Source organism: Bidens hawaiensis, unplaced genomic scaffold (assembly GCF_021521415.1).
Source record: "Bidens hawaiensis isolate Kalapana, Puna unplaced genomic scaffold, B.hawaiensis_p1.1 tig00023827_1, whole genome shotgun sequence".
Classification (NCBI taxonomy): domain Eukaryota; kingdom Viridiplantae; phylum Streptophyta; class Magnoliopsida; order Asterales; family Asteraceae; genus Bidens; species Bidens hawaiensis.
This window is the reverse complement of record NW_027493748.1, coordinates 40,461-66,867: the sequence shown is the minus strand read 5'-3', so window position 1 is coordinate 66,867 and position 26,407 is coordinate 40,461. Positions and strand designations below refer to the sequence as shown.

Below are 26,407 nucleotides of genomic sequence, written 5' to 3'. Positions count from 1 at the left end.
CACATATATCTCTTCTATGACCTCGCCATACAGAAATGCAGTCCTAACGTCCATTTGATACACTGTGAACCCCATAAATGAAGCGTAGGCCAAAAAAATTCTGATGGCTTCAAGTCTAGCCACTGGAGCATAAACCTCAGTGTAATCCAACCCTTCAACTTGACGAAACCCACGAACTACCAATCGAGCCTTGTTTCGAACAATAACCCCGGTGTCATCTTGTTTGTTTCGGAACACCCATCTCGTATCAAGTGCTTTCTTTCCCTCCGGTAACTCAACCAATCTCCAAACTTTCAACTTATCAAACTGATTTAATTCTTCATGCATAGCGTCTACCCAATTGGGTTTCTGGAGGGCTATGTCTACAGTCTTTGGCTCTACCTGAGATATGAAACAAGAAAACAAACAACTGTTTATATTTCCAGTCTGACTTCTGGTGGACACGCCCGTTTCAAGAGGACCTATGACGTTCTCAATTGGATGATCTTTCTGAATTGTTGAAGGAAGTAATTGATCGGAAACATCACTGGTGGAATTCAAGTTTAACAAATTCACGTCAATGTCAGCAAGGGGGTTCTTCCATCCGGAGGTCGCTGTACTATGTGAGTACGAAGTGCTTGCGACATATTCATTTGGAATGACATCGGGAAATAGTGTGCTCCCGAAAATCTGACGAATAGGACTCTCTCCCTCAACTGTCGTGGTATCTTCAGACGGACTTTGCGAATATTCATTTTCGGGAACTGCTTTCGGCTGAGAGATGGATGCGGGTTTGTCGTCATTAACTGGTTCTGGGACATCATCATCCAGAAGTGGAGAGATGTGAGATACTGCATGTGAGTCATCTTTCTCAGCATCTACTGTAGTGCTGCCTAAAGGTTCCGTGTTAATGACCGGAAGCACATTGAACGATTTGAAGAGTTCATTATAATCGAATAACCAGTCCGGGCCAACACGATCATCAGTCTCGTTTTCTTCCAACCAACGAACATCATAAGATTCTAGAATCTGTTTGGTAGACTTGTTGTAGACCCTGTAAGCAGTATGGCCGCATAACCAACAAAGTAGCAATCATCAGCTTTGGCCCCAAATTTTGGAGTAGACTCGTGGTTCAGTAGAGTGCATGGGCAACCAAAAGCCTTGAAGTGCGCGACAGTAGGCTTATGTCCATAGACAATCTCATAAGGAGTCTTCATTTGTGATTTGTTGATTATCACCAGATTCTGAACATAACAGGCCGTATTAATAGCTTCTGCCCAGAAAAATAATGGCAGCTTAGAATCACACAACATCGTCCTTGCCACTTCAATAAGAGTTCGGTTTCTTCTCTCAGCCACACCATTTTGTTGTGGTGTCCGTGCTGAACTATATTGACGAAGCACTCCCCTCTCTGAGCAGAAATAATTTAATGATGCATTCTTAAATTCTGTACCATTATCACAGCGTATTCCCTTCAGCTTCAAGTTCAATTGGTTCTCCATGAGCACTATAAACCTTTTGATCAAATCTGCAGTTTCATTCTTATTCGACAAGAAAAACACCCAAGTAAAACATGAGTAGTCATCAGTAATAACAAGACAATAAGAGCTGCGTGAAAGACTCAAAACATGCACTGGACCAAGGAGATCCATATGTAGCAATTGAAAAACTGATGAGATGGTGTTGATCAATTTTGGTTTATTAGTTTTTCGATGATGTTTACCCAAGACACAAGCCACGAATTTTTCAATAGTAACAAAATCTTTAATGGGTAAGCCACGGACCAAATCATTTTTAGCAAGACGATTTAAATTTTTTGTATTAGCATGACCAAGACGACGATGCCAAAGCATAGCATTGTGTTCCGACACTTTTGAAAACAAGCATGTTATTTCATCAGGAACATTTTTGTTCATGTCGATCACATAAGCATTATCCTTTCGTTGTGATCGAACAAGAATCCAGTCTTCTGGTATAATGATACCAGGTTTCAAAATCAAAAATTCTTTCTTAGTAAAGTGAATTGAAAACTCTTTGTCACAGATTTGTGACAAGCTCAGCAAACTGTGCTTCAATTTAGGAACGAAATTAACATTTTCAAATTTTAGAACACCGTTACTTACAGTACCCTTCTGTGTGATCTTTCCCTTTTCTCCTCCCGCGAAGGACACATATCCACCGTTAAAAGTTTGAATGTCGTGTAGTTGGGAAATGTCTCCTGTCATGTGCCTGGAACAGCCACTATCAACATACCAAGGTCTGATGATATTCCTCCATAGCTGTCCTTGCACAAAGCGCGGGATTAGTTAGATTTTGGTACCCAGTCCATAGTTACACTGGGTGACCCTGATGCATTTAAAGTTGTCACGGGTTGCCATGACATGTCCCTTTTATCATAAAATGTGGATTTTTCAGATTCCTTTGCCGGAGATTTAAGCAACCATTTGTGTCTACCATTGTATGATTTGGCATTATGTACGAATGGTTGTCGTAACCTCCGGTGTTTTGGGGTTGGAAGAAGACGAGGTTGCCTTTTCCACCCATTTTGGCTTAGAATTTGTGTTCGCTTTTGAAACCGAAGCACCTTTTCTAACCCCTTTTTGAAACATGTTAGGCTTGGTCTGATGAGAACTAAACCTGCCAGATTTGTTTCGGTTCCAATCATCGTCAGAGGAATTAACCTGACTATGCCAGAATCTTTGCCTGTACGAATTATGATGCATATAGGGCATATTCCTCTGATAATATTTATAATAAGGAACATATGGACGATGTGGACAATTTCTGGCAATATGACCAGGAGTGCCACAATTAAAACAAGTTTGACGTTTTATGTAGAAATCATTTTGGGCAACTCCTCATCTGGACTGGTTGTGAGGACCAGTTTGCTGAAAATTGCGATGCCCCCTTTTTACGTTATTCACATTATTCAGCTTATCACCGTGTTTGTCATTAAAGCATCCCTCTTTAACAAATTTAGGTGGTAAATATTTGTTGGATTTTGAATTTTTAATTTTATTTGAAACCTCATTGTCAGAATTCAAAATATTAGCCGAATCAATCACACAGATTTCCTTGCTCTTTGAAACAGAGCCCACACAAACAGTCGGAATAACAGAATTTAAAACAGGCAGTTTTAAAGGAACATCAGAAATAATGTCATTATTAAATTCAAAACAAGGGCCGTTGTCCTCATCAGTCCATTCCCTCATAGTTACTTTTTCTGCACATGAAGCAAACACGTTAGAATCGTTCACTCTTGAAGTGGACGCACTTGCATTCACAGAATTAGCTTCATCATTTGTATCTAGTTTGCCGTACTGCAAGCCTTTTACCTTTTCTTCCTGTTCTTTGGTAACAGGAGTACTAACATAATTGTGATGATAAGGTGGTGGAACATTACTATAGCCTATGCCTTCACCTTTATTTTCTTTCCACCACAATTGATTTTCAATCATTGAGTCAACTATTCTACTGGAACCCTCGAATTTTTTAAAATCTAGTTCAGCTCTTTCAAATTTACTAGTTAGATTCAAAATTTTCAATTTAGAGGCTTCCAGCTTAGCAGTAATTCAACAATTTCCTGTTTGGCATCTAGGTAATGACAACATTTTAGACTAAATTCAGACTTCAGCTTAGAAAAATCCTTTTTATTTGCTTCTATTTTATCTAGAAAACCTTTTTCGTTTTTCTTGAGTTTAAAGTTTTCAGATTTAACTCTTTCCATGTCTCTAATTAAGTTATCATTGTGGAGCCTATATAATTCTATCATATCAACACAATATTGAGAACATGGTTGAAAACTTACCTCAGATGAGTCGGGAGAAGTGAACGCCATATATGCAAACTAAAGTTCCTTGATTTGCTCCTCAGCAACGTTTTCCTCTTCAATGTCTTCAACATTTGCAAAATTTGCGGTCTGATTTCCAATGTTGAGAGCAGCCATCTGATCCTCCCAAGAAAAATGTTGAGCAACCAATCCCCTTTCACCATTTCCCGAACTATCACCAACATTTCCCCTAGCATTACCCACTGAAACCAGCGCCCTTTCTGTGTTTCCTTCCTTCGCTGGGTTAGTACATTCACGAGCAAAATGACCCAGCTCGTGACAGTTATAGCATCTTAGAGTGTTCTTGTTAAAACCCACCTTCTGATTGTTAGGCATGTTCCAATTATTTCTGCCAGTCCTCTTAGTGAATTTCTTGGCACGAAATATTGCCATGGCGATTTACCAAGAGATATCCATTTCTTCAACATCATCAGGGTGAATCTGATCGAGTTCAGCAGTCACAACAGGTTGAACCAAATCTCCAGCTAGGAAAGCATTATAGCAGTTCATGAATCCTGCCATTAGAGCTATGTTCTCCTGAGTCTATTTCGGAATGGAGGGAATCTGACTTGAGTTCTGACCTTGAGCAGCACCAGCAGAAGAAGGTTGAGCTGATGAAGATTGAGCAGACTTAATGAAGAAAACTAGAGCTGGTTGAGGCGGAGTAGAGGATGACTGGCCTTGAGTGGACTTAAACATCTGAAAGTTTCCTTGGGTTGGAGGTCGCTGAGTGGCCTTGAACATAGAGAAACTATCTTGAGAAATAAGAGCATTGTTGGAGGCAACGTTATAACCAGCTGCACTGTAAGAATTTGCATGGTTTATTGCACGTTGCATGTCGTCCATATCACATGCCTTGATAGTAGTCATCATCTCAAAGATAGACATTCTGTTGAGATCTTTAGTCTTCTTGATAACAGCAACATTCATATCCCAATTCTTTGGCAATGAGTTTACCAGTTTGTTGTTTATCTCTGAAGTTGCTAGATAAATACTCGCAGATCTCATTTCAGTCACTAAAGATATGAACCTTTGGAGTTGAGTTTGCAACGAATCCCCCGGAACATGGTTAAACATGTTGAACTTTTGTCGCAGCAAGTCTTGGCAACTCTTTTTCATGTCTTCGTTTCCCTCATACACCTCGATTAATGCCTCCCATAGTTCCTTAGCAGATCGAAGTTCTTTAAAACCAAGGGCAATCTCAGGTGAAAGTGCCATGGGTAGAGTTGAAAGTGCCTTTTCATCTTCCTCAATTTTATCAAAATCATCATCATCATACAAGGCAACAGGCTTCACAAGAATTTCAGTCAAGTTTTCACGTTGATAGGTAATTCTTTAAGGCCCCCTAAGAACACTTCTCCAAACTTTGGGATCCTTCATCTTAACGCACTTTTCAAAACGAAATTTCTATTCACTAAACCCCTCATGAGACAAGAGACGAGGTAAACGAGTGGCGGTCCCCATTATAGAGTCGAGTTCTTGATGGAGTGAAGTGTTGGTTGAGACATTGCTATTTGTTAACTGATCCATTTTAAAATTAGTTTAAGATTAATTCAAGTCCAGAAAGTTTTAAAGTCCAAGAACCAGGCCCAAATCAAATTAATCAGGCCCAAAAGAGAACAGAGAACACCAATGTTGACCGAGAACAATATTGACCGAGAACTACTGGCAGCCAAGAAAACACTATTGACCGAAAACCCAAAGTCAACCGAGAACAACCTGTGGCCGAGGACAAGGATTCTTGAACAGATTGTGGTCGAGAACAAGTTTTCTTGAACTGATTGTGGCCAAGAACAAGTTTTCTCACCAAAGGTCAATCTGTAGCATAACAAACTTCCAAGAAAGTTGGGATTTTGAGTTGTTTCCAAACTAAAACCAATCTTTTCCCAAAATTGAATCTCCTTCTTCTCCAATCACCTGTTCATCGAAAATACAAGCAAACCACCAATAAATCAAGATCTTGAATCCTTGATATCACAATAACGAGCCTGAATAGGTCTAAAGCTCTGATACCAATTGTAAGTCTCGAATCTGGATCACTACAATTATGATATCAACAATCTAGGTGTTGGTGTGGAATTCCAACACTAGATGATTCAAGAACACAAGTAAACACAAACACGTAGAACACACGAATGGCTTCAAAGCACACGTATTATTGTACATCGGGTGCTTAAGCACGATTAATACAAAACTCGTCTAGAACAACCCCTAGACGGCCAAGACACCGGTGAATGAACAACCCTTAACCCTATACAATGCATTCTATATATATAGGGAACTAACCACTCAAGCCCAATACTAACCAAAAGCCCACCGAGATCCAAATGGATCTCGGTTTACATAAGCAACCCAAGTTAAACTAACAGACTAAGTACAAACCACATAAATGGGCCCAACAGGCATCCTATCCCTTTCGGTGCTTCCATATCACTTTAACTAACGGAATAGCCTTGCGTGGAAGCTGTTTCTCCTTGTGGTCGACTATCTCCACCGGTTGCTCAACATAGTTCAATTGTTCGTCCACCTCGATGTCCAGCAATGGCACATGGGATATGTCATAAGCTAGACATTTTCTTAAATGAGATACATGAAAGGTAGAGTGAATTCCTTCTAGCTCTTCGGGTAGGTCTAGTTTGTAAGCCACCTCGCCCACTCGGGATAAGATTCTACACGGTCCAATGTACCTCGGACTCAACTTTCCGCTCTTCCTGAAACGAATAATCCCCTTCCAAGGAGAGACCTTAAGCATCACGTGGTCTCCAACATCAAACTCAATTGGCCGTCTCCGCTTATCGACATAAGACTTCTAACGATCTTAAGCAGCTTTCATCCTGGCCTTAATCTGATCAAACTTTGAAGAGGTTTCTTGCATAACTTCTAAACTTCCAAACTCCTTCTGACCAATCTCCCCCCAACATACAGGAGTTGTTCAACGTCTTCCATACAACATCTCAAACGGCGGCATACCAATACTCGAATGGTAACTGTTGTTGTAGGAGAATTCTGCCAAGTGCAAATGATCATCCCAACTTCCTCCAAAATCTAACACACAAGCACGTAGCATATCCTTAAGGGTTTGGATAGTCTGCTCGAACTGCACATCTGTTTGTGGATGATACGCCGTGCTGATGATTAGTCTTGTCCCCATTGCTTCATGGAACTTCTTCCAGAATCTTGAAGTAAAGCGGGTATCTCTATCTGACACGATCGACAACGGCACCCCATGCTATGCTACAACTTCCTTGACGAACACGTTTGCCAACGTTTCTGATGAGATAGCCTCTCGTATAGGCAGAAAGTGAGCACTTTTCGTCAAATGGTCCACAATCACCCATATGGTATCATGATTCCTAGCTGTACGCGGTAGCTTAGTTATGAAATCCATAGTGATGTGTTCCCACTTCCATTCGTGTATCTCCAACGACTGCATCCTCCCATACGGTTTCTGGTGCTCTGCCTTGATCTGCAAGCAAGTTAAGCACTTACTGACGTAATCTACTACTTCGTTCTTCATGCCCGGCCACCAATAGTCTTTCTTCAAGTCTTGATACATCTTGGTAGATCCTGGATGAATCGAGTACCGAGACTTATGGGCCTCGTCTAGGACTCGAAATCTAAGATTCCCATGACGTGGAATCCACATTCGGTCAAACCTGATCTTTACACCCCGAGTATTATCTATCAACTCGTTCTGCTGCCCAAAGATCCTTTCTTTCTTCATCAACCCTTTATCCAACAACATCTCTGACTGCACCTTGCTGATTTCTTTGAAGAAATCCGAATTGATAACCAACTTATAGGTCTTGACCGTCGATAACTTCTGCGTTCTTTCGACATAAGGCGTCATCGACTACATTAGCTTTTCACGGATAAAACTTGATGTCACAGTCATAATCCTTTATCAGTTCTAACCACCTTCTCTGTCTCATATTCAACTCTTTATGCTCGAAGAAGTACTTCAGGCTTTTGTGATCCGTATAGATGGTGCACTTAGTACCATACAAGTAATGTCTCCATATCTTAAGAGCATGCACTACAGCTGCTAACTCCATGTCATGCGTCGGGTATGTGCTTTCTTGAACTTTCAACTATCTAGACGCATAAGCTATGGCCTTCCCTCGTTGTATCAACACGCAACCTAACCCTTGATACGAAGCATCAGTCCACAGTTTCGCTTCACATGGGAAGTTTTGCTGCGCATGGAAGTTCGCTTCGCATGTATGTGCGATGCGAAATCTTTTCCTTTTCTTCGTTTTTACCATTTTAAAGTCATTTTCCTCCGTGACTCTTCCTTAGGGCCCGTTTTTACCCTTTTTATGGGTTTTGGGTCGTACCAACTTTGTATACCCGTGTTTTAAAGGTCCGGATAACACCTTTTTGTCCTAAAACACCCCCGTGAGGTTATAACTCACCAAGTTTACGTTTTTCTTACGTTATACAACACGATCTATCGTTCTATAAGTTTGCATGTCGAAATCAACCCCAAAAACTCATCCTTGTTGGCCAAAACTCACCTTTTTGGTCTCGGGTTCGGATCTGGACAGATCCGAGGATCTTGGTGGTGTTTCTTGTTGTTTTATGGTGTTTACACCCAAGATTCGTTCTTCCTTTTGCACGGATTTGGATCCGGATAGTAGAGAGAAAGTGTGTGTGTTCTTGATTGTATGTGTGGTGAAAGGAAAGAAAATGGTGAAAGGGTGGAGGGGTTAGGTTTATATAGGGGGCTATGGGCTCCACAACCCACTCACAATTCCAAATCTCATTATTATCCAAACATTAACACACAATTAAATTAATGACACATAGTTAATAATAAAAACTTTCTGCTATATACTACTCTTGGAAATACGGATGTTACAGGATGCATACATGAAATGATGAAATTTCATATATCGATTCTCTTCTAATTCATGGGTATTTGCATTGCGTAACCAATTCTTTTTTGTTGCTGAAGATGTTGAATTTGTTGGTTTGTCTTACGTAGTATGATGTGTAGGCTTGTGGGGTACTATGTTAATATAGTATGATCAAGGGATTGTGATTTGTTAGGCTTAGGTTTTTGTGTTTATGATTTATGTTGGTGCAACTGTTTCAAGAGTCGGGTGTTGGTTTAGATTTAAATCTCGTGTTAAAAAGAAATATGACTACTAATTAGAAATGTTTAGCATAATAATGTAAATTTTGACTTTTTTCTCCCGTCGTAACGCGCGGGCTTTTTTACTAGTAGTTAAGAAAACCATTTATCACAACCTCAGCCAACAATCACATTTCACATTTTAGTATTTCACTCCACTATATCACACACACCCAACTCGGTGTGAAATGTGAAAGCCATTTTGCCACCTTAACATTTACATGTCTCAATCTGCCATTTTTACATAGCCTCTTTTATACCTTCCATAACACATCGACTTAGGTTGGGACAAAAAGTTTTATTACCATAAAAGATTGAAATGTTGCTCCGGCTAATACCCCCGGCTATAAAATCTTTTTTCTTGCCATATAGAGGCATAAAACGTGATATAACAAATGTAAAAGACGACAAAACAAAAATTGCAGTATGGTATATAGGGCTAGGGGCGTGTAAACAGGTCAGACTCGTGAGACCTGACCCGGACCTGTTTAATGGTATTCCCCCAACCTTAATGTAAATAGCCGGGTTTGATCAGTTCGGGTCTTACCTGATTTACGTAAAGAGAAAATGGTATTCTTAACGTAAATAACCGTGCATGTTTAATGGTGTTCTTAAAACCCGTAGACCGACCCTATTATAAATAACCGACTCTAATCTGGATCAGGTCTCATGGGTCATATTAACTTGTCTGTTGAAAACTGAAACTAAAGGGGGTCATTTTGGCAGGCGATGTTAATTCTATCAGGTTATATTTTGATCTTCCCCCAAATAACAGTAACCCTAGCTCGCCAATGTCGACTCAAATCTGTTCAACAAATTCGTCAATCGGGTTACATAATGCTTCCTTCATCAGTCGGAATCCTCTAAAACTTCATCCCTCAAGTCAGATTTCTTGTCTGCCTATCAGAAAGTACTCGATTCGATGCTCTGTAGAAGAAACTAAGGCGGCGAATTTAAGAACCTGCAAGCAATGCAAAACACAGTACGATCCTTTACTCAATCACCCGCAAGCTTGTCGTTTCCACACTGCACATTTTGGCGGTAATCCATATCTTTGTTTCTTGTAAATTATGCTATTTTCTGCTAATAATTTAACTCCCAACAGCCCATATTTGATGCAATCCAACTACTTGTGAAACTACATGTATTATTCATCTTTGGATGAACAAGTGGTCATCTTTTTTTAATTTATCTGTGTGCAAGTTAGAATTGAAAAATCTTTGACATGAATAATATTTTTGGTCGGGATCGGTTTCAGGTTGTCGGGTTGTGAATGGGAGGTTAATCAGTTTGTAAACTTGTTAAGCGGGTTGACGGGTCAACCTGAACAAGTTTGCGGGTTGTATTAAACTTGTTATCCGGTTGGGGGGGTTAAGCTATTTGATTAAACGGATCAACTCAATCACAACATGTTTAATTAACCGGTTAGATATGACAATCCAAAACTTAATATTCTCTTTTTGTGCGTCTGTGGGGTCATTGAATTCATGATAATATCATTTCTGTTTCTGTTTATCAGGAGAAACCAAGAGAAAGTTTGAGAGTGTTTATACTGGTGGGACCATGAACACACCCGAATCCGGTAAAGTGTTTCAATATTGGCATTGTTGTGGATCTGAAGATCCATTTGACCCTGGTTGTACAGCTTCTCCTCATTCTTCCTATGATGACTGATATATGTCTGCATAGTTTCTTTGTTTTTTTAAGGTTTTTCATTGTACTAAGAAGTTGTTTCGTATATGAATCATATACTTATCTTCCTCGTTCTTCAATTGAGGTTTCTTGAGTGTTTGAAAAGTTGTAAAGCCTTTTTTTTTTCTTTTTTGAACTGCCTTTGGTTCATGATTACGACATATAGAATTGGTGATGTTTAAATAAGTGATAAAACTGTTGTGAACAAAAATAGAGAGCATCAATTTGGTATGAGAGATTCTTAAATTTTATTAATTGTAAGTTGCAATTTTATATATTTATAGCTTTTATAACCGTTTATTAAATTTTAAATCAATATATAGTAAAAAAAGGTATTTGTATGTACCTTTTTTACTATGTATGATGATTCAAATATTTGCATAGTTTTTATAAGGCGCGATGTATTTGGACACCTGGTGATATATTGGGACATCATGCGTCACCTATACCATTTGTATATGTTTATTCTGGTCGCATAGGGATAGCCTTTGTCATACATCGTTAGATTATATTCCTATACCTCATATAGGCCTATACGTCTAGTGTAGATACACTTTTTATACTTTTGTTTGAATTTTTATTACATCTTGTTTTTAATTAATTAGAACTTTTAGTAACAAAATATAAAATTTAAGAAATAATATCCTACATAGTTATAAAATAAAAACACATAATTTTTAAGTAAATATACCCCTATATATTAACATACATATTTTGCTACATACTAATTGAATAATCTACGTACTATAGGAGCGTTTCGAGGTACCAACATTCTAAAAGTCATCTTCTAAACATCAGAACCTTACATTTTTAAAACATGTTATTATATATACTAGGTTATTGACCCGTGTATTACACGGGTGGAAATATAAAAATTGTCTTGTCAATTAAACATATATATATATATATATATATATATATATAAATCAAAACCTTAAAATCCTACGTGTCGCGATGTGGTCGCTCTCCCCTTTTATGGAAGCCACCAGATTGCTTAATTTTTAAATGGAGGTCTCTCATTGATTTAACTCAAATTTATGGGTATGGGTCTTGCCAAAACCAGATAGCTCTTAAACGAGTTATAACATCTCATTAAATTAAAAATTAATATTACCAATTATTTGATGTAAAAATCCTATAAAATAGGGATATACTAAAATTTAATATCTAAATTAAAAAGAAAAAGATATTATTTATAATTAATAAACAATTTTATAGTAAAAAACATAGGCGGGTCATGGGTCACCAAATCCATATAGCTTTTAAACGGGTTATAACATATCATTTATTTATGAAACTCTTTCATCATCAAACCCTAAGTATATTATGAACTTTCTTACAATAAAGAAAATTAAAATTCAAAAAATAAACATTAAAAGCAAAAAATGTAAAACAACCATTTTCTCAAGCCATCAGATTGCTTTATTTTTAAATGAAGGTTTCTCACGCATTTGACCCGAATTCACGGGTAAAGGTCTCACCAAACCCATATAACTCTTTAAGGGTTATAACATCTCATTATATTAAAAAATAATCTCATAAAATATTTGATATGAAAATCCTATAAAATAGGGATATACTAAAAATTAATATCCTATTTTATTAAAAAAAGATATTATCTATAATTAAGAAATAATTTTATATTAAATAAAATAAATGGGTAATGTGTATCACCAAACCCAGATATCTTTTAAACCGGATTATACCATATCATTTATTTGTGAAACCATTTTATCATCAAACCTCAAGTAAATTAATTATTAGTTTTCTTACAATAAATAAAATTAAAATCCAAATATATATATATATATATATATATATATATATATATATTAAAAACGAATAATGTAAAACAACCCCCGTAATATAGGGGATAAAATCTAGTATATATATATATATATATATATATATATATATATAAAGGATAAAGATCCTAAGAGAACCTTTGTCAAATTGAGAACTTTGAGAACCATTTTGTACAACTAAAAAAAATCTCTATAAAAATATTTAAAAAATTATAAAACAAAAAAAAATAAACAAAAATTTTAAAAAAGTAAAAAAACTAAAATTCTTATATTTCATTCCGGTTTCATTAAAAAAACCGAATTTTTTTTTAATTCGTGTTATACCTATACACATATGTATACTTTCATTCAATCTTTAGTTTACGTAATGTACACATATGTACATTATCGTTTACCTTAAACTATACATATGTGTATAAAAAACATATGTGTTCATATATATGCATATTATACATATATGTATAATATGCATAATTTAGCTAAACCGAGAATTTTATTTTTTTCATTTTTTTAGAAACCGGGATGATAAATAAGAGTTTTGGTTGTTTTACTTTTTTTATTTTTGTTTTTTTTGTTTTTTATGCTTTTTTTTATTTTTGGGTTTTTTTGTGGTTCAAAATGGTTCTAATAGTTCTCAATTCCCAAAATATGCTCACATGATCCTGATCCTACACACACACACACACACACACAAACACACACACACACACACACACACACACACATATATATATATAGGAGAAGTATAGTTTGAAAACCCTCTTGAGTTGAGAAATCCGTGAAAACCCTATGTAACATCGTTTTTTTTTGTTACATGTAATATATGTTGTTACATTTAATACAAAACATTGAAAACATAAAAAAAAATGTTTTGCTATTTTTTTTTACATTTTTTAAGTAATTTTTATATATGTTTTCAAGAGAAAGAAATGTAAATAAACTTTTACATTTTTTATTAACTTTAATTGTGAACCACAAGATTTAATCTTTAATTAAAAACATGTGGTTGAGAATGAGTTTCTAGAGTTTTCACAACTCAAGTGAGTTTTTATTCCTATATATATATATATATATATATATAGGATCAGGATCATGTGAGACTTTTTGGGAATTGAGAACTATGAGAACCATTTTGGACCACAAAAAACCCAAAAATAAAAAAAAAATCATAAAACAAAAAAAAACACAAAAATAAAAAAAGTTAAAAAACCAAAGTTCTTATTTATCATCACGGTTTCTAAAAAAATAAAAAAAAACGTAAAAAACAGTTTCTCGGTTTAGCTAAATTATACATATATGTACACACATATTTTTTTTCCTATACATATATGTATAATTTAAGGTAAATGATAATGTACATATGTATACATTACATAACTAGAGATTAAATGAAAGTATACATATGTGTATAGGTATAATACGAATTAAAAAGAAAAAAAAAATTGGCTTTTTTATTATACATATATGTATAATATGTACACACATGTTTTTTTTCCTATACACATATGTATAATTTAAGATAAATGATAATGTACATATGTATATATTATGTAACTAGAGATTAAATAAAAGTATACATATGTGTATAGGTATAATACGAATTAAAAAGAAAAAAAAATTTCGGTATTTTTTTTAATGAAACCGAAATGAAATATAAGAATTTTTGTTTTTTTACTTTTTAAAAATTTTCGGTTTTGTTTGTTTCATAATTTTTTAAATAGTTTTTTAGAGTGTTTTTTTAGTGGTCCAAAATGGTTCTCAAAGTTCTTAATTTGCTAATGGTTCTCTTAGGATCCTTATATATATATATATATTTGAAGAAATGTAAAAATATTGGTTTCTCAATGAAAAATTAATTTACATAGCGTCTATCAAACGAAAGTTTCCTCAAAGCAGCAGGAAGCTAGTTGAAAAACACTCCATAAATTTTGTTACCTCCGGTGTGCCTAAAAATCTAAATAATACTAACAATTTAATTCAGTCAAATACAAACTTATAAATATTATGCATAAAAATAGCCCATACTTACCCTTCATCTAAATGCTCCTTGAATATTTTGTCAAAAGCACGAAAAAATTTCAAGATGGCGTACAATTGTGCCTGAAAGAAATCAGTTGAATAATTAAAAAAGAAGTATATAAAACTACTACAAATCAACCATAGCTAAAATTAGTGAAAACATGAATATTCAAGAATCATCAACTGAGATTTCATTTTTCTTCGTGAACTCTCGCCACCCACTTGTGAAGCAAAAATGATCACCCACGTTTTCCACTCGTGAATATCAAATAGTAAACCTGTAATTAAAAAATAAAAGTAAAAACAAATTAAAAAAAAGACTTCAAAACATTCTACAAAAGTGTCATACATCAAAAAGTGCCATACCCAATAGAGATGGCCAAAAAAACCGGTTGGGGAACCGGTTTTTTACGAAAACCGGTTTTTTAAAAACCGGTTTGACCGGTTTAGAAACCGCCGGTTCGTCTTTCGGTTACAAGTTCTAGATCCAAAACCGGTTAACGAACCGGTTAATGGAAAAACCGGTTTTTTTTATTAACCGGTTATGGAAAAACCGGTTAACCGGTTTATAAAAAACCGGTTTATAAAAAAACCGGTTAACCGGTTTATAACGGTTTATAACGGTTAACCGGTTTATAAAAAAACCGGTTTACTAACGGTCCAAGCTTCCACGGTAGCTTCGGAGTCTGTTTTTTCTGTTTCTGGCAGGGTTATATCGATTAGGAGGACTCGACTCACTGCACCAGCTATAGAGATGTCGATTTGCTACAAGGATTACTTGGACTCTTTAGATAGGGCACAACATCAACGCTCACTCGAGGGGGAAATGGAGTATGAAGCGGGCTTGTATGAAGACGAGGTCAATGAAGGACACACTCAACCAATGACCGATGAAGAAGCCGCGTACGACGATTACCTAAGAAATAGCTCGGGATCGGGTAGCGAAGAAAATTAGTTAAAGAAACAGCAAACATGGAGGCAAATCATGAGTAAGAAACAGCAAGTTGTTCATGTAATCGTGTCTAAGCATTCTTTTTTCTAATATGTGCTCTTATTTACTTGTTGATTTGGATTTTTCTAATTTAGTTAAAGAAACAGCAAACATGGAGGCAAATCATGAACAAACTGCGATTGGGAACAACAGGAGCATCTGCTAGTTCACGATTTAATGTTTGTATTTTTGAGTTAAATCATGAACAACAGTTCTTGGCAGAGATTTCTTCAGTGTTAATGATTTAATGTTTGTATTTTTGAGTTACGAATATGCGATAACGATTTAATGTTTGTATTTTTAATGTAAAAACTATAAATGAAAGTTATGTGTTTTTAATCTTTGGTTTGTTGAAAACACATTCACCAACACACACTCATACTCATCTTCCAAGCAAAGAACCCTAACAACGAAAGCAAAGAATGGCTTAGGTCAGTCCGTTTTGCCTTGTAGTTACCGTTTTGCCTTGTAGTTACCGGTTTGTTTATACTGTGAAAAAATAATGGTCTTCATTAAGTACAAAATATAAAAAACAAATATTCGTATTTGAAACCGCGAAATTTAAAAAAAAAAAAAAAAAACCGGTTAATAAAAAAAACGGTTTATTAACCGGTTCTAACCGGTTTCTAAACCGGTCCTAACCGGTTAGACCGGTTAGGGTTTTGACAGCAAAAAACCGGTTATTAACCGAACCGGTTTTTTTCCGGGCCAAAAAAAACCGGTCCTGTTAATAACCGAACCGGTTTTTTTAAAAAAACCGGTTTGTGCACCTCTAATACCCAATATATTGAAATTGTGCATGATAAATTTTTTCTTTAGATTAATAGAATATTAAATATTTGGACTTCAAATATTAAAAGCTAATAAAAGATATATTTAAAATCAAAATTCAAAATCAAAACTAAAAATATCAGTATTTTTAGTTATTAATCATATGTTAAAATTAAACAAATAGTCATTGATATATTTTGTTTTAATGGCTACGGTTAAGAAATTATGGTTATTTCGGTTCGGTTTGATTTTTTCGGTTCTTAACAAAATACAAACCGAACCAAAACCAATATTTTGGGTTTTGCTAAAGTTCAAAACCGAACCGCCAGTTTGTAATTTGTTTTTTTTTTTTTTTTAATTTCGGTTTGGTTAATTTCAGTTTTTCAGTTTTTCAGTTTTGTACAGTAAATGTTGCCAAGCACATATTAAAAAACATGTTCAAAATTACAATACCAGTAATAGAAAATCTAAGCTTAATTTAGAGAGCTATACCTTTTTTTCCCCTCATTTGTGAAATATGCAATTATGTATTTGTGTTAGTATTCAATAATCATTTTTCTGTTTTTAAAATCTTTATTGCAAACTAATAATTTTAACAAAATAAAATAAATTGGTTCAAACAATTAAAACCAACTTGGCCGGTTTGACCCATAGACCTAAAAAATAAACAGATTCAACTTTTCATTAAACTTGATTCATTTCATATGCACTTAGCGTAATTTGAAATTTTCAAAAAATAAAAAATACGCATCTCCGTTTGTTTTAGGACTTCAAATGTCCACATTCTTTTAATTCCAATATTGATGTTTTTATTCATATATGTAATGTGCTAATTATTTGTAAAAACTGTTATTATTTCAATAATAGGCTTTGGAAATATTAATTGAAACGGACGAAGATAATTAAAATGGGTTTAACATTAACGAATGGAGAATTGAAATGGGTATGTGATTTTTTAATTTAGTTTTGAATTATTATAACGAAGGATAGAAAATCCACCTCATAATCATGATTTCGAATCTTGAATCACTAACTACATGCTTAAAAGAAACCTAGAAGGTCTATCCCAACGGTTGGTCGGTTGTTTCTAAACGAACGATTGCTGTGGTGTTCTGTTGTTTGTTGTTGAGGAGTCTATGCATATAGTGCCGAAGCTTGAGCAAAATTATCGGTGGGGCCGAAGTTATTGATCCAAAAATTTTTGGGTCAGCTGTTCGGTTTGAGTCGGTCAAAGTCAAACAATATACAAACTTTCGAGTCAGTGGTTCGGGTCGGGTCAAGTCAAACAATATAAAATCTAAATAACTAAATTTTCTTCATTCATTCAAAAGACTGTTCTTACAAAAAAACGAATACATACTTTTTCAACAACGAAAGACCTAAAATATTTAAGACAATCTGAGAATGAGTACCTCATTGAAGAATTACAAAGCAGCTCGACGACCTTTGAGAACTTTGAATTCATTGATTATGGACTCTGAATGAGTACCTGAGTTCATACAAGCAGGCTCTGAGTTCATACAAATCGAGTTCTGAGTTCATAAAAAAGTAACAGTACGATTCGAACCTAAATTAGTAATTTTAACCCAATTCGACTCTTATTTCATACAAAAACAACCCTATTTTAACCCAATTCGACTCTAATTTCAACCCAAATTAAGTATTACCGGTTACGAATCACGAATGTCGGGCTCTGTATTTGAAGAAACACTAACTGACCCCGGGCAGATTACGGATAATATGGGGGTTAAATAGATGTTTCCCACGAGGGTTAGGTCCGGTAAAGAAGGATGTTCTTCAGATGACCTGCAAAACAAACACCGTGAGCTCGTCACTGAGAGGGGGGGGGGGGTTCCTCCTTGTGACCACCCTCCGGCGTGAGAATCAGACTAGATTGCTCTGAATATAAGTGTATATTGAGAGAAATAGCTAGTGAAGGTAAAATACCAGATGATCATACCGTTCCAAGGTGTTGGAGTATTTATAGCCGAAGGTAGGTTTCCAAGCAGGTACAGCCAGCTGTATAATATTCCTGTTCTACCAACTATGGGCTACGCACATGCCATGCTGGTTGGTGGGTAGGCAGCGGCTGATAGTGACAAGGCCGGCTGTGTACTGTTCCCTTTCCACCAACTGCAGGCTATGTGCGTGCCACGACAAGGGTTGGTGAGTAGGCAGCGGCTAATAGTGACAAACAGTACTAGAGCATGCTCCTCCTCGTACTGTTGTCGGTGAGCTGTCACCCTGTGATTGGTTCATGGGCTGCTTTGGTCAGATCTTGTCTATTTTGTCCATACCTTGGCAGGTATAGTACGAAAGATCTTCCAGAAGCATACGGACTGGCTCATTTGGGCGGGAGTATTCCCGCCTTGCTCATTCCTTCAGGTGACACTGAATTATTGAGTGCCTTGTGCGTGTAGCCTTGCTATTAGTGCGGAAGGCCCCGTTACCGGTAGCCCTACTTTCGTGTTGGATTTACTCATAAACACAGTTCTAAATATCAGAGTTAATTAAAACATTTACGCGGAATACAAAACTTCCATAAAACTTTACATAATTCATAACTTGTCTCAAAACATTTATTGTCTTTCACATTAAAGCATTAAAATTAACACATCATAGGTCTTCAGATGCCAGATTCTTGTTCAGTGCCATGTGTCTCCTCAAGCGAGCTGCCTCATCCTACTCACCTGCGTGCATACTAAAAGTCAGCTACGCTGAGTGAGTTCTAGATAATCACATAATCATACCATTCACATAACATTATATTCTTTCATTCATACTTTCTTACTTTCATACTTTCTTACTTTCTTACTTTCTTTTGTATTAACTTACTTTCATATCTTATGTTATAAAGAGCATTACGCCCTACATTCCTCGAGTATTATTAGGGCTCGGTACCCTCTTTCCTCGAGTATTATTAGGGCTCGGTACCCTCTTTCCTCGAGTATTATTAGGGCTCGGTACCCTTCTTCCTCGAATATTAGTAGGGTTCGGTTCCCTAGTTCTCGAATATTAGTAGGGTTCGATTCCCTCTTCGTTACCATACAACCATACATCATACCTCGAGTATTATTAGGGCTCGGTACCCTTTTCGTAACCATACAACCATACATTATCATTTCTTTCTTCTATTATCTCTATCATGTTCATACACATAAACATACATAACATACTTACCTTATACATAGCGTTACAACCTGACAGTACGTGCAATATCCGAAGATCGTTCACGTACCATCAAGCAATCATTCATACATTTCACATTATCCACATAAGGCATACACTTATCTCTTAGGATAAGTGTATTAACAAACATGTTGAGTATGCACACAGCCCCGAAAACATAACACATAAGTGGGGCTAGAAACTCACCTGAACACGGTTACGTTCTCCGTTGATCGTAATCCCTTTCTTCAGTTGTGCACGGCTGACTGTATAACAAGTATACATATCAATTTAACTATCACTACTTATAACATCTTTCCAGTCTTAATTACTACCCACAACGAACGGGGGTCCGGGGGCAGCGCCCCTGGCAGCGGGGTCTAGGGGCGGCAGCCCCTAGCAGGGTCCAAGGGGCAGAGCCCCTGGCTGGGGTCGAGCTGCCAGGTCAGCTTGGAAAAATTTTATTTCCATTAACTGTCTTAACACATTTTTCATTAAATTTTAAATTTATTTCTAAACGAACTTCACTTCAGGCGAAGTTAAACCTCGGGTGACCTTGGCTTCAGGCGAAGTTAAACCTTAGGCGAACTTGGCTTCAGGCGAAGTTAAACCTTAGGCGAACTTGGCTTCAGGCGAAGTTATCCTTAGGCGAACTTGGCTTCAGGCGAAGTTATCCTTAGGCGAACTTGGCTTCAGGCGAAGTTATCCTTAGGCGAACTTGGCCGTAGGCGAAGTTACGCTTGAAGGCGAAGTTACGCTTGAAGGCGAAGTTCATCAGGCGAACTTAATCTTGCAGGCGAAGTTATCGCGCTGCAGATCTGTTTGCCCATAAATCCTTCGTTTCTTAGCCAAATAACTCGATTTTGGTACCCACGGAATCGTATGATCGGCGCCTACAAATCCCAACCATCAAATCAGCCTAAAATCGACGTTTTAGGGGTCCGATTTGGGCAGTTTGGGTTTCGGGTCCGGTTAACCCATCCAATCCTAACCATTTTCAGTAATATTAGCTTTGTTGGATTTGTTCTTACCTCACCAACTCAGATCTATCAACAAAATCTCGGGTCTCGGCTTCGAATCTTGATCGGTTAGAATGTGTGTGTTTTGAGTGTGTGAAGAAATAGATGTAAATGAAGATATTTTTGGGATTTTGGGGGTATTTATATCCCTGAAATCCTATTCTTATTTAACCCATATCAATTAATCCACGTCCAAGACCCGCTCCCTACCCGATACTAATTAATTACGCGAAATCACTAAACATAACTTCCTTTATTCATCATTAAAATTTTTAGGATGTTACAGGTAGCCTTCCCTGATGGCTTGTATCCGCAGCTGTGGGGACAGGCGGGATACTTCACCATTGGGAGGCTTTCCCTGCGGGAACAGCTGGCGTACTGCGCGTAAGGTCTTCATCTCTGAGCATGGTGGGTCCTGCGGAACCAGTTGGTCCTTGCGCAAACGTCCCTTTTCAAGGTGAGTCTTGCGGGTCCAACTGGGCTCTACTAGGACCTACCTCTTCAAGTCCCCCCAGTCCAATGTTCTTCTCATGAATTGTTAATAAGTGAGGTGAACTTTGGACTTAATCAAGGGGTTTTGAAAAGTATTTGGTTTTAAGGTTGTCCGTGGGGATTCTTCCCGCGGTTTCCTTAATATCACGCAGAAATTCCCGACTTTTCTGCTTGATCTTTGGGTATGATGCGGGTAGGTGTGTAACCTCCTCGCAAGTCAGGAGCGTTCAGTTCCACTTGTGTAGATTCTCCATGAGGTTTTGGTACTTTTGAACATAGTGATCAATTATGTTAAAACAACCAATTCCATCTTGGAGCTTCAAACAATCTAGTTCTCGACGTTCCCACTATGGGGGGATGTTAATCCTGTTTCCGCAAGCATGGCCCAGAAGATCCTTCTTGGTTTCAATTCCCTGCGGAGTGCTAGGTATGTGAAGGGTTTCGCCTTGACACTGTACCCGCACTCGTCTTATAGTTACTTTACTTCCAAGGTATTCCTTGCTTCAATTCTCTGCGGGTGCTAAGTATGTGAAGGGTTTTGCCTTGACACTGTACTCGCACCTGTCTTATAGTTACTTGGTTGCCAAGGTAAGGGGTATTTTCCCGCTTACTTTTGAATCTTTTTGAAATTCGAAGAGTTGGTGAAATGATAAGAACAGTCCAAACTGTTGAAACGTCGTCCGACGGTTTCTTCTGACAGTGTCAGGACGTGCAGGAAGTTATGGCGACGTGACAGTATATGGTCATTTCAGGCGCTTTTTCAGGCGCGTGGGCGCGATTTTTCGGGCGCGTGGCCACGAAATTAATGGCACGCGTCTTTTCAACAGCTGTTGCCAGCTTGCTCTTTGCCACGTGTCATAGTTTCATTGCACCTGCGATTTCTCTCTCTTCCACATTAAATTCATCGCATTAATTGCGATGAGTATATAAAGGGCGAGAGGGTGCACCTTAGTCCACACTTTCACTTCTCTCTTCATCTTCTAAACGATTTCCGACGAATACTCACTATTCCGTCGAGCATTCTTCTGAAATCGTTGCTGTACATCCAAAACATGTCTTCTACCCGTGATTTTGAGGCCACTGCCGAGGAGTCTGAGTTGTTCGTCGAGAACCCGACGTCGACGTCCGAAAAGGACGACAAGAGCACTGCTGGCGAGTGCCAGTGCGCTCTTCCTATTGACCTCTACCAGTACATCGTCCGGAAGTTCATGCTCGAGCCTTTCGAGCCTGAGTTTCCGGAGCCTCATCAGACGGTGTACGATGCCCCAAGGGCAAGATAGGGGTGTACGCTGCATTCTTCGTCTATGGGAATCTGAGGTTCCCATTGACGAAGTTTGTGTACCGTGTTCTGGAGAAACACGGTGTACACTTGACGGAGGTACACCCAATGGCGATCGCGAAGATCCGCCATTTCGAGTGGGTGTGCCTCATTATGGGTGTAGAGCCCCATGTTGACCGCCTGATGACCTTCTACTCCTGGAGGTGCATCCAAGGGTGGTACACCCTGGTCAACCGGATCAAGGGTTTGAAGATTTGCGCCACCGAGCGCAGTCTTCGGTCTTGGAAGCGGGAGTTCTTCTACATCTCTGCCCGTGTCGTCCCTATTGCGATGACATTCAAAAACGGGAGAGCACTCCCCAACCTTCACGCCTCCAACTACCAGGAGGCGGAATGGTTTTCCAAGATTTCCCGGATCCAGACTCCGGTTTACCAGTTTGCGGAGTCCGGGATGGTGATGCTTGGGATGAGTCGGGTACGGAAGGATGCCGGCTCTGAGACTCCGCAAGTGCCGATCGTCCTCGAATACGGTTTGAACTCTGTCCCTTACGGTATGCTTTATTTTATTTGCTAGGTTAGGGTTTTTGTTCTAACCATCTCTTTATTTTCAGAGGGAAACGACTTGCAGTCTCTCCTGCAGCCGCGGGAGGCTGGTGGTCCCGCTCGGATGGGTACTCGCGCTCTTGATGAGAACGAGTTGCCATCCTTGAGCAAACGGCGGATCGGTTCGTGGAGGTCTACCCGCCAGGCCACGAGATCCTGAGCGCCAGGCGGCCAGGTAAAGAACTTTTTAACCCTCGCCCTGTCAATGCTGAAACCTCTGCGGGAATTCCTCTAATTTTATCGTCTTCTGAGGAATCCGCAGATGGTCCTTTCTTGGCGAGGAGGAAGAAGGCCGCCGGCGGGAAGGGCAAGGCGAAGGTTGCCTCCACTGCCAATCCGGTGCATCGGTCTGACTCAGAGACCGAAAGTGAAGAGGTGGCGGGGAACCCTGGTGGTGAGACCACTGTTCCGGAGGTTCAGACGGCTGTCACCTCCGAGCAGCCCCGGACGACGATGGTGACCGGCGTGAAGAGGCCGGCTCCATCGGGTTCGTCCCCGCCCGTTCGCACCTTCAGGCTCAAAAAGACCCGTAAGTGTTCATAACTTTAACTTCTTATCTTTCCGCTATTATACTTATTTATCTTGTCTTCGTGAAGGCGTGGATGCTACGGCATTCCAAATTGGAGCGGGAGGGAGCAGCTCTGGACCCATGAAGGTAGGTTTGGTCAACCTACCCGAGGCGATGACCCAGGCGGCTACGCCTGCTTGCAGTACTGGTTCAGTTGCTCATCCCGTTGAGCCAACTGTTCCAGCTGTAACCTTATCCCCGCCGGTTGTCAGTGCCATTTTCACCGAATCCATCACTGAGCCGGCGGTGATATCTCTTGCGGGTTCTTCCGCAGCCGCGGCCACGGTTGTGAGTTCACCTCCGGTGAGTTCACCTCCGTTGGTTTCCGCCGCGGCAGCCTCCACCACGTCTCCTCCGGCGCCTGCGACTACGGCCGGTCCTTCAGGTACGTTTGGGGCTGGGGCGTCTAGCCAATCCTTGCCTCCTTCCCGTCTCCTTGACCTTTTGGATGGATATCCCTTAGGTTCAGGTGATGGGTTTGGTGGCTATCGGCCTGTTGTCGACCCTACAGGTGCGTAGGGTTATCCCTTTCATCATTTCTTTCTCTTAACTGTTTTTTGTTTTATTGCAGTTCGTGATTCCAACGAGGTGTACGCTCCTCGGTGGAAGATCCGCCGGGGAACGACTCTCCGTACTGTTGAGGACTGCGTGGAATGGGCGCGTCACGCCGCCCCAAGCGGTGCGCTGGGGGAGGCCATGGCCAGCTACCAGGAAGGTAGGCTGTCCAACGAGCTCAGAATCCTTCTCGCCCGGATGCAGCCGCGCGTCGAGCTACTTTGTCGTTAAAACGACAAGTTAAAGACGGCGCGTAGCCTTGAAGTGGCTCAGGCGCGGGCCATCCGGGAGGAGAATGTGAAGCTTGCAGCCGTTGCTGCGGAAAAGGAGAAGGCCTTCAAGGCCCTTGAGGTTGACGTTCAGGCTCGTCTGGAGGCCCTTCCAAGGCTGCCCAAGCTGTTAACGAACAGCTTCGGCTGGCCAAGGAAACTGCCAGGAACGCAACCGAGAGGGCCACCAAGGCTGAAGCTGTTGCTGAGCCTCTACGCATCGAAAATGAGGAACTTAAAGCCAAATTAGAGAGGCTCCAGCAGGCTCATGATGCCTTGGCCATGGAAGATGCCAAGAAGCTCCAAGAGATCTTGGACCAGAGGGGGGTGCTTGACCACACTGAGCGTAAGCTAAAGGGCGTCGAAGAGGCTGCAGCCAAAGATGTGTTGCTTGCCAACCTCACAAAGAACGAAGCCGAACGCGCCCGTAACGAAGCTCAAGCTGCCCTCCAGGAGGCTCTGGTTGCCAAGGAATGGCTTCTTCGAGAAGCGTTGTCGCAGGTATGCGCAGCTTCCTAACTTCTAACTTCTTTACGCTTTTCCTTACTCTTGAGTTTGACAAACTTCTGTTTTGTAGGTTGTGCATCGGGTGTTCACGAACACATCATATGACGATGCGATGAGGCAGCCCCCAACGCTTCTCATGAGGATGGGGAAAAGGCTGGCTTCCTGCTTGGTCTAGGGTTTGTTGAACAAGGCATCCCGCCTTCCAACTTCCCTCTTTACAATGTGGATACTGAAGCTGCGTATGACCAAGCAGTGAATCAGTATGCTGCCTTCCCTCATCCGGTGGTGGAGAAGGTGAACGAGATTGCTGCTGCTGATGATGGGCTAGCTATCCTTAAAGCTTTCCTTGAACCGCCACACTCTACTGATGGTGCGGGTCCAAGTGGAAGTGGTCCTGAAGCTTGATCCTTAAGATCCATTTCCACCATTAGAGTAGATTTTTATTTTTGTATAGCTTCTTTTGTATGCGGGTATGTACCCAGCAATCTTTGTAATATTTGAGTTTTGATGGAATAAAGATTATTTGCTAATACCTTGCCTTGTTTATTTCACGCATATTTTGATTTAACTTAGCAATTTCTTTAGTACTTAGATAAGTTAAATTTTCAACGTGGCAGGTAATAAGTTAAAGTTTTGCTTCCTTTTTCGTGATTGTGCGGATAAGACCGTCACTTGCACTTAGGATGGCCAAACTTTACCTATATCTGACATGCGTGGAAGTTTTCCTCATCTTTTCCTTTGAAATTTTCTAAGTGTTTTGAATAAGTTAACCTTTTGTCGCGCGGTTGCCAATAGGTCAATGTTCAGTTTCTTTTATCATGATTGTGCGGGTAGGACCGTCACTTTCATTTATTGGGATGACTAAACTTTACCTATAGCTGACCTGCGTGAAGGTTTTCCTTAGAAATTTTTTCCGTTTTATGTGTTTATGCGGATTTTGCCGCCTTCCACACGCAACGACTTACTTATTCCCATATTTATGCGGTGAACACCGGCATATCAGCGTGGGAAGTTCATAAGTATAAAGGTAAGGCTATCAACACAATGTGAAAGGAGAATCATTTCCATTAGAAGTGGCTCTAGGCCTTTTCTTTACAAGTTTGGAATTGATCTACATGTAACATTTGCGTAATTGAGCTCCGTTCCATGTTCTTGGGATAGGAGTGCCATCGAGCCTTTCGAGCCGGTATGCGCCTTTTCCCAAAACTTCTTTGATAATGTATGGTCCTTCCCAGACCGGTGCCAGTTTTCCTGGGCACTCTTGGTTTGAAGCCTCGTTGTTACGCAATATGTAGTCTCCTACATTGAAGTTGCAGAGTTTTACCCGCGTGTTGTAGTACTTTTTCATTTGTCGCTTGTAGTTTTCTTCACGCGCTGCGGCTAAGTCTCTGCGTTCCTCGGTTAGCATAAGGTCTAACCGTCTTTCCGCATCATTGTCTTCTGGCTGAATCAAGACCCTTGGTGAGGGTAAACCAATTTCGACTGGGATCATGGCTTCAGTGCCATAAGTGAGGCTGAACGGGGTTTCTCCCGTACTGGCCTTTTTCAGCGTTCTGTTTGCCCAAAGGACGTGTGGAACTTCGTCTACCCAGCCGGATCTGTGTTCCAGGAGTCTTTTCTTTATGCCTTAGACGATGCTTTTATTTGCTCTTTCCACCTCACCGTTACCTTGCGGGTGTGCCACTGAGGTAAAGGTGTGGGTGATTTGAAGTTCTTCTAACCACT

The 26,407-nt window shown here is 39.3% G+C and overlaps 1 protein-coding gene across 1 annotated transcript; it reads left to right on the top strand.

Annotated features, from left to right (window-relative positions):
* Positions 1-9,723: 9,723 nt before the first annotated feature.
* Positions 9,724-10,742, top strand: LOC143568187 (uncharacterized). Its single transcript, XM_077054399.1, has 2 exons — positions 9,724-9,986; positions 10,465-10,742. The coding sequence occupies exons 1-2, from the start codon at positions 9,737-9,739 to the stop codon at positions 10,617-10,619; spliced, it is 405 nt and encodes a 134-aa protein (XP_076910514.1). The 5' UTR covers positions 9,724-9,736; the 3' UTR covers positions 10,620-10,742.
* The last annotated feature ends 15,665 nt before the right edge of the window (positions 10,743-26,407 follow it).